Below are 8632 nucleotides of genomic sequence, written 5' to 3'. Positions count from 1 at the left end.
TGTCACAAATGGCAGCTAGTGCAAAAGAAAAAGGAAAATACTGCGACAAAACTGAACCTTCTTAAAGCGCCAAGAGTGAGACCGGAAGCAAGAAGTTTCTGCACTGAAATGAAGAATACACTTCAGGACTATGCTAGTGTAATATACTTAACACAACACACTCTAATAGAGTGCAGAAATCTGGACGAGGTAACGTCCAACGAAGAGGTGTGCGCGGCGATTGCTGATCAATTTCCAGCAATAAACGTAAGCGGCATCAACGTCAAGTTTTGGCGTTCCGCAAGGGACAACACACTATCAGCGATTATTGACCTTCCTGCTAAGGATGCCAGTGTACTGATCACAGCTGCCTCAGTCAGAGTGGGCTGAGTGAGCTGTAGGATTAGAAAACATATCGCACCCATGAGGTGCTTTAAATGCCTACAATTTGGATATCCTGCTAGACAGTGCAAAAGCATTTATGAAAGATTAAGCACATGTCATATAGCAAAAATGTGCTCGGCTCAACCAAAATGAATTCAATGTCCGAAAAACTGCAAGGGTGGTAATCTACACTACTCAAGAAGTTCCAAATGCGAATCGTACAAGAAGGCTATACAGGAGCTTAAGTCCAAAAAATGATTAAATTTCTACAATTGAACTTAAATCGATGTGAGGCTGCCCAAGACCACTTATCCCAAACAACTTTGGAATTATAGTCAGATGTAATCGTAATTAGTGAATTTTACAAATTAGAAGAAACCTCTAAATGGGTTCAAGATACTTGAGTAAAGGCAGCCATTTGCCTAGGAAAGGACATAATATTTGAACTAAGCGTATTGATGCAAAAGGAAGGTTTAGTACTTGTTAGAATCCGAGGTATCTATATATGTAGCTGCTATATATTCCCAAATATCTCCCAGGAAAGATTTCAAGAGTTCTAGATAGGCTATTCGGAACAGTCCGAAACAAAACTCCCATCATTGCAGGAAATTTCAATGCTTGGGCACTCGATTACGACGCACCGACGTAGAGCCCCATAAGAGACGTTCACCTCACTTAACAACACAAATGAACAATGGGCATATCCTAACCTTCGACAATTTTAGAGGCCTATCCCACATAGATTTCACCTTTGCCATCCCGTCATTAGTTAGGTGTTCGCAATGGAAAGTAACAAACCACTACACCCACAACGATCATTATTTCAATTGGTTTTTCATATCGTTGAAAAAGTTTGTTTTAAAAAAATCACTGAAAAAAGCACAGTAAATAGGCTGGAAAACTAAGTGTCTCGACAAAGAGGTAATAGAATTCATGGCCGAGAACATGAGTTTCGGAGACGGGGAACAATATAGAAGATCTCTATATTCAGGGATGTGTTCAAACGCTGCTTATAGGAAGAATTTTTCCATCGTGTTGGAAAAAGCAAAGATTGATGCTTATAAATAAAAATAGCAAACACTCAGAGCTAGCATCATCTTACAGACCTTCATGCTTACTGGACACTGCAGGTAAGTTCCTTGAAAGAATTGTATGTTTTGCGCGGTGGGAACCTTAGATGTCAAAAATGCTTTCAACTCTGCTAAGTAGAGTAGCATCTTAAATGCACTGATGAAAATAAGAGTCTCAGAATATCTTTTGAATATTATGTATTATATCATATTTTAAAGGCAGATTATTCTTAAATGATACAGAATCTGGACCCAAAACATATAAGATTATGGGAGAGGTTCCCCAGGGATCACTTCCAGGGTCAATTCTGTGGAATATCATGTGCGATGGTATGCTTCGAATCGAAATGAAGTGAATGTAGTTGGGTATGCAGATGATATTGCAATAGTAGTTGTTATAAAAACTCTAGACGAAGTGGCTAAGAATTGCAACGCTACTATTGCAGCAGCTAAATCGTGGTTGCAATACATTGGATTGCAGCTTGTTGAGCATAAAACAAAGGTGCTCTTAATCAGCAGTAGGAAAATGATTGAACAGCTCTCAATTAAAGTGGGTGGCGTAAACATACAATCTAGCCCCCAACTTAAATATCTCGGGGTCACCCTAGATAATATGTTGAGTTTCGAAACATATGTAAGGCAATCGGGAGACAAAGTGATTGCAATACAAGCCCCAAGGACACCGCTTGAGTTCTTTTAGTATCAGTTTCTATATGCTACTCTTGTGTGGGCGTATGCTATAACCATAAAGCCATATTGACTGTTATGTAGGCCTGTGTGGGTAGAAGGTGATATGTTAACATAGGTAGTAAAATGAAAAACATGATGTTACCTCGTATGTCCCACGTTGTCCAGGTAGCCTCCATACAGTACTTCACCACCCGAATTCGTCTACACATTTTTTTTTATTTGTTTTAATATTAATTAAAATTAACCTGTGCATTGCACGCACATGCTAAATATGTAAGAAAAAGCTTTTGTAAATTTTTTTTTTTTTTTTATTTTGATCAAGAGTCGCGGCGAAAAGTTTTAGTCAAGATTAGGAATTATGAAAAAAAATAATGCTGCCAAAGCCATGCGCTTAAAAATTCGGAATGTGCAAAAAACAAAAAAAAATAGAAACAGTAGTAACAGATATTTTGGAAAGCGGTTTAAAAAGACACAGCCAGATTTGGTTCTTTGTTCTGAAAGTAACAGGAAGGTTTGACCGAAACTAAATTAGGATATATAAGTCGACAGAAAAGGAAAACGGAGGTCTATTTTTGACTTTTGGTTTGACGGTTGAAGTGTGTGCGAAAAATCGGAGTTTTGAAATCAGAAAAAATTGATAATATATAAATCAAAAACAAAAGAGTTTTTCTTGTGAACAGTGAGAAAAGTAATAAAGAAATTAAATTTTCTTTGGTTTGAACAGTTTGATGCAAATAATAATCCTGTAAAATTCTTGGAGAGAATAATATTAGTAATAACCTTTTCCCAAGTCCAATCATTTAATTTTTTTTATTATCTGAAAAACTGTTAAAAACCTGTAGTTTGAAAACCAACATTAATTAAAAAACAACTATATGAAATATTGTGAAATATTGGATGAATTAAATAATTTGTGTGCCCAAAATTAAAAGAAAAGTAAAATAAACTCAAGACAATCACACGGTAGCCAATTAACAGAAGTAAAATAGTCGTATAATATAATAATTTTGTTGTTAAAAGAACTATTTATACTACACTTTGAGGGCATCATAAAGGACTTCTGAACAAGATTTTGGATGATAGTTTCTGCTGTACTGTTTTTTATTGAACTGTGCTAATAAATATGGAGGTATAAGGATATGTGGATATATGGAAAGGTGTATATACGTTCAGCATATCCAGCTCAGAAGTGAATTGCAGTATAGAGGTAAATTGAATAATAACGCCTGAAATAGTCACATCGCTCAAGTTTTTTTTTATACGTCATATTGTTTTGTTTTTAGTTTTAAATAGTTTTTTATCTTAATTTTCATCTTAAGTTTTTCTTTTAATTAAATTTTTTTTTTATTATATGTGTTAATTTTTTTTTATTAGTAAGTTTTTTTAAAGATTTAATTTAAAATTTAATTTTAATTCTTAAAATTTGTTTTTATATGTTATTATTTTCACATAAAAGAATTTGTCCTTTTGTTTTAATTTGTTACAAAAGAATTTAAAGAAATATAGCTATTATTTTAATGGTTACTTATAATTACAATTATATCAAAAAAATAATGCTAAAAATTCTGAAGTTGCATAAATTGTACCCATTGTAAATTTGCTTGCTAAACACATCAGCAGGCCGATTCCACTAATAGCTATCGCTAAAACTCCATCGCTAAAATTCTTTAAATGCATTTTAGCGATTTTTGCGATTCTGCTAACTCGTTACGCTTAATTTCTATTCGCTAATTTTCTCAACTTTCAAAAACAGCTGATTTTTCCGGATAAATCGCTAAATCGCCAAATTTCGTATTCTGCTAAATTGGCAATCGCTAAATTTCGTTAAAAAAGACTAAAATTTCTCCTAATTTGATTGTTTTTAGCGACTAGGTTTTTGCTGTCGCTTAAAGTGAAAATATTATTTTTTAAACAAATTGAGCAATTATTTTGTATGTATTTAGTATAATATTCATATTTATTTATTAATTAAGTAATTGTGATAGAAATAAATTTTGCATTTAAAGTAAAATGAAAAAGAAAATTAATATTACAAAAATTTTGTGGCAGTAATATAGTGAGAGTGCGTTTGGTGTTCAGCAAATGTAAACAAATGTATTTTATTTTTCATATTTTTATTTTTGTACCAAAAATAAATGAATTCCAAGTGAAACAGTGAACAAAATAAATAATTATATACATATTAATACATATAAGATTTAATATATTTTATTTATTATTTAATTTTTAGATATTTATGATGGAATTCATGGACTTAAAGTCAAAACGAATAAGCAAGAAGCAGAAACAAGTGCTGGTTCAGCATATGGAAGAGCATAAAGATTTCGCTCATGACAGATTTGTGTCAGATCACGGTGCGCGAAGTCTTAATGAACAGTGGAGCTCTCTAGCTGCTATTTTAAATGCCGTTGGTGGAGCAGTTAAAGATGCCAATGGTTGGAAGAAGGCATGGGTCAACATGAAGTAAGTAGTTAAAAATTAAAATAAAATATATTAACAGTTAATAATATATGTATATATATATATATATAAAAGAATTATACATAAAAACATGTAAAATAACATCGTTGCTTTTAATTTTATAGTTGTAGAAACTATATTGAAAAATTGTAAATAAAAAAACTCCATTGTTTAATTTTAGATCCAAAAGCAAGAAGAAATTACAGGACTATAAACATGCAATGGGACTGACTGGAAATGCGTCCGTTGGCATTAAGGATTTAACTGATCTAGATAAACGGATTATTGCAGTAATGCATCCAGTAGCGGTGCAAGGCATGGAAGATGTCTGCGAGCCAGCAATGCACTTTGAAAGTGACATTTCAGGTTGTTATGATTTAGAGGTAAGTATTGGAGGCGAATGCCTTATTATCGCTTTTATTTTTTTTATATTTTTTTTAATTATTAATCTAATAAATGTTTAATTTAAGTGCCTTGAGGAGGGAAAGGAACTGCCAAGCGGTTCAGGTCCATCTGTTGGGGGTAACGATGAGGGTTGTGTGCCTATTCGACCTATTCGTCCAGCCAAGCGACGAAAGCGAAATCCCTCATTAGAACAGACCAACCAAAAGTTCGTCGAGTTAGAGGAGAAAAGGTTGAGGCTTGAGGAGCGTCGACTTGAGCTGGAGGAAAGAAAGCTCAAACAAGAGAAGGAGATTGCGGACGAACGCGTGCAGGCCACTAAAGAGCATACAGATGCTATAAAACTGTTAGCGGATGCAATTAATAATTTTAATACATAGAATAGAATTAATGTAAGCTTCTTATGGTGGATAGGCCTACTGGGGAACCAGCCAAATAAAATAATTTGGTTAACGCATTATGTGCAATACCTCAGGGGTGATGTGGAAATTTGCGCTTTTTTATTAATAAAATAATTGTTTATTTTTAAGGTTTTTCTTCCTCATTGGACACTGAAGATGGTCTACGAAGTAGACCCAAATATTTGTAATACAAATAAGTTTTTATAAAAACTGAAATACAATTAAATATTTAACACAAATTTATTAGTGTAACTTTTATGTGTTAAATTAACGACCTAAGGCCAGAGTATTAATAAAAAAGTGTTGAGTATTGGTCATAATAACAATTTATTATTAATAAAATAATATTAAAATAACAATATAAGTAAATATATATTTAAACTTTTAATAAAAAGTCAATTAAATAAAACCCAATTAATATTGAAAATAATTATTGATTATTTCTTCTCTTGCTAGAAACGCTTCAGGGACGGGTTCTTGTGCTTCAAAGTCATTATCTTCATTTATTTTTTCGTCCGTGTTTTCTGCGCAGTCAACATCATTAACTTCGTTCATTATATTATGTGTAATAATGAAGTTATGTAGAACCAAACATGAATTAACAATTTTGCCCGCTGTTTCAGGATCATACATTAAAATTCTTTCGCTGCCAAGGCAACGAAATCTACTTTTTAATAATCCGAAACAACGCTCAATGCAATTTCTCGCCTTTCGATGTTGCACATTATAATTGTTATGTGCCGTCGACAAATTATTTCCTCGAGCAGGTGTCATCAAAAAGGGTAAGAGGGGATAACCGCTATCTCCTAAAAACAAAAACAGAATTAGTTTCTCAAAAAAATTAATGTACAATCAAGTTTTACCTATTAACCGGAAATTTCGGTCCCCATTTTCGTACTTTCGAGTAAGAAGCACTCGTAAGGCGCTGGCTCTCCATATGGATGCATCATGTGCAGTGCCGCCGAAGCGAGCATTACAATCTAAAATTTTTAGATTATAATCGCATACCTAAGATTAATGCCTATTATTATAGTATGTAAATAAATTAAATTTGAATCATACCACTTGAACATTTAGCGAATGTCCTCCTTTTCTGCAGACATACACATAGCTAAGTTAGGGGTTTTAATTTTTATATGAGTGCAATCAATTGCACCAATTACCCCTGGAAACCGAAACTTTTCATAAAATCTGCAAATAATTGTCGATTAACTACATTGTATTTTAACACAAGATTTCGAAGATATACTTCTCTTTTATAGCGCATAATTCCTGAATTATTCTGGGCCATTTGATGTACTTTACTACAAAATACCGATTCATTATATTTGCAACCTCCTTAACGCGTCTACTAACAACTGCCTGAGAAACATTTAACAAAAAGCTTTGGCCCACAGAACGCTGATAACATCCTATAAATTAACATAATTGATTCCCTTTTTTTGCTATTATTAAATATCAATTTACCTTGAGCAAAAAAGCGCAATGCAACAAGTACGCGCATGTCCCTCGAAATTCCATCTGATCGACTTCTCAGTACCATGTACGGAGTTATTTCTGCTAAGAAAAGCTTACATAAATATTTCGAAAGACGAAATATTTCTATAAAACGCGCATCAGATATAGCCAAGGGGTCTGTAGAATTCCGCAAACATTTTCTTTTCCAACGTAAATGATTCCGTGAATCTCTCACATCACCAGAAAAAAAAAATCTCCTTCTTATCAAAAAGTCCATTATTTAATTAATTCGCACACCAATGTTATATTAATTGAATATTAATTTAAATTTCGCAATTGCTAAATATTTTTTGTTGAAGTATGTGCTTTTAAATTTAAATTCAAATTTAAATTATAAGTCCAACAGCTGACAATTTTTGTATTTATTTTGACATTTCAGTGCATTTCAGCATTATCCGCATCGCCGGATAAATTTAGCGAAGAGATTGTGTTAGCAGAATCGCACTATCGCTAATTCTCCTAAAATAAGCGAATCGCTTATTTAAGAATTTTAGCGAAGAGATTGGAGTTTTAGCGATAGCGATTAGTGGAATCGGCCTGCAGGTGTTTGTTTTTTTTTTTTACAATTTTGTTACTTTTGTTACGTCACTGCTATGATGCTGGTAAGTGTTCTACCACTAAAGTAATTAAAATATTGGCAGAATAAATATAAAAAAAATGCAAACAAGTTGATGCATAGAAAGCTATTATTTTTCTATTTTTATTATATTTATCTATTTTTATTATATTTATCTATTTTTATTTTATTATATATATATATGGTTGTGTATTAAAATTCCTTTGTAAATATCTTATGAGTTTTTTTTGTTTGCATTAATATATTAATAACAATTGAGAAAAGTTTTTTAAAAATGAAAATTTGTTTCATATATTAGTAAATTGTAGTACTTTTTTATTATGAATGTATATAAAACAAAGCTTATATTTAAGGGGTAGAAATTTTAAATTGAATTTGTAATGATTAAAATTTGTGGCAATTTAAGTGTTACAACATCGTGGGTTCCGTAGCCCAACAACAATTGGTTCCAACAAAGCAATAACCTTTCGCTATACAGCATCACCATACGCTACACCAAACCGCAACAGCCCACCCCGCATCAACAGAACGTGTACGATTGGCAAAGTCTGAAAATACATAAAATTAAATTTGGTGTTATACAAGAATATTATACATACCGTGAAACACCCTTGTGAATATTTATTTTAATTAATTTAATTCGAATAATATTAATTAAAATAAATTTAAATTACTTTTCGCGAACCGCATGAACCACATTGTAAAAATAGAAATAATCAAAACAAAATTAGAGAAAATAAGAAATGTCATTGTCATGTGTTTTGTACATTTTCGGTTGATCGTAAAAATGTTGCAGCGGATAATAAAAGGGAAAAAAGCTGTGAGTGCAGTTTAAAGCTTTCAGAAGCCTGAAAAGAAACCAACAGAATACCTGATGAGGGGAAATGTTGAGGGCATTGACCGAACAACGGCTAGCAAAAAAGTCCGCTCGACGCAGTTAGAAAAAAGGAGAATAAAAGGCGCAAGCGGAGGAGTTTCTGTCTCTTCTTGACGGCTTTAACAGTGGTCAATTAAAAGATTTTGTACTCGTGCTCGTTCGAACGTATAAACGTGTTGACACCACAAGCAAAAGACGTGGCGCGGCTTGGGTGTCTCTTTTTCTCCGATACGTGGCAAAGCTTGAATTGATTAGTGTTTCCTGATAATCATCA

At 32.8% G+C, this 8632-nt stretch overlaps 1 protein-coding gene across 1 annotated transcript; it reads left to right on the top strand.

Moving 5' to 3' along the window:
* The first annotated feature begins 4414 nt into the window (after window positions 1-4414).
* Window positions 4415-5520, top strand: LOC119668388. Its single transcript, XM_038077875.1, has 3 exons — window positions 4415-4586; window positions 4765-4966; window positions 5054-5520. The coding sequence occupies exons 1-3, from the start codon at window positions 4429-4431 to the stop codon at window positions 5363-5365; spliced, it is 672 nt and encodes a 223-aa protein (XP_037933803.1). The 5' UTR covers window positions 4415-4428; the 3' UTR covers window positions 5366-5520.
* The last annotated feature ends 3112 nt before the right edge of the window (window positions 5521-8632 follow it).

The sequence above is a fragment of the Teleopsis dalmanni genome, chromosome 1 (assembly GCF_002237135.1).
Source record: "Teleopsis dalmanni isolate 2A chromosome 1, ASM223713v2, whole genome shotgun sequence".
NCBI lineage: Eukaryota > Metazoa > Arthropoda > Insecta > Diptera > Diopsidae > Teleopsis > Teleopsis dalmanni.
This window is presented reverse-complemented; position numbering and strand designations above follow the sequence as displayed.

What these genes read in the sequence shown, in the direction of transcription:
- LOC119668388 (XM_038077875.1), top strand. Translation starts at nt 4,429, where the DNA reads ATGGAAGAGCATAAAGATTTCGCTCATGACAGATTTGTGTCAGATCAC. An exon ending in AAGGCATGGGTCAACATGAA is followed by an intron (nt 4,587 to 4,764) that starts GTAAGTAGTTAA and finishes GTTTAATTTTAG; the next exon opens with ATCCAAAAGCAAGAAGAAAT. An exon ending in CAGGTTGTTATGATTTAGAG is followed by an intron (nt 4,967 to 5,053) that starts GTAAGTATTGGA and finishes GTTTAATTTAAG; the next exon opens with TGCCTTGAGGAGGGAAAGGA.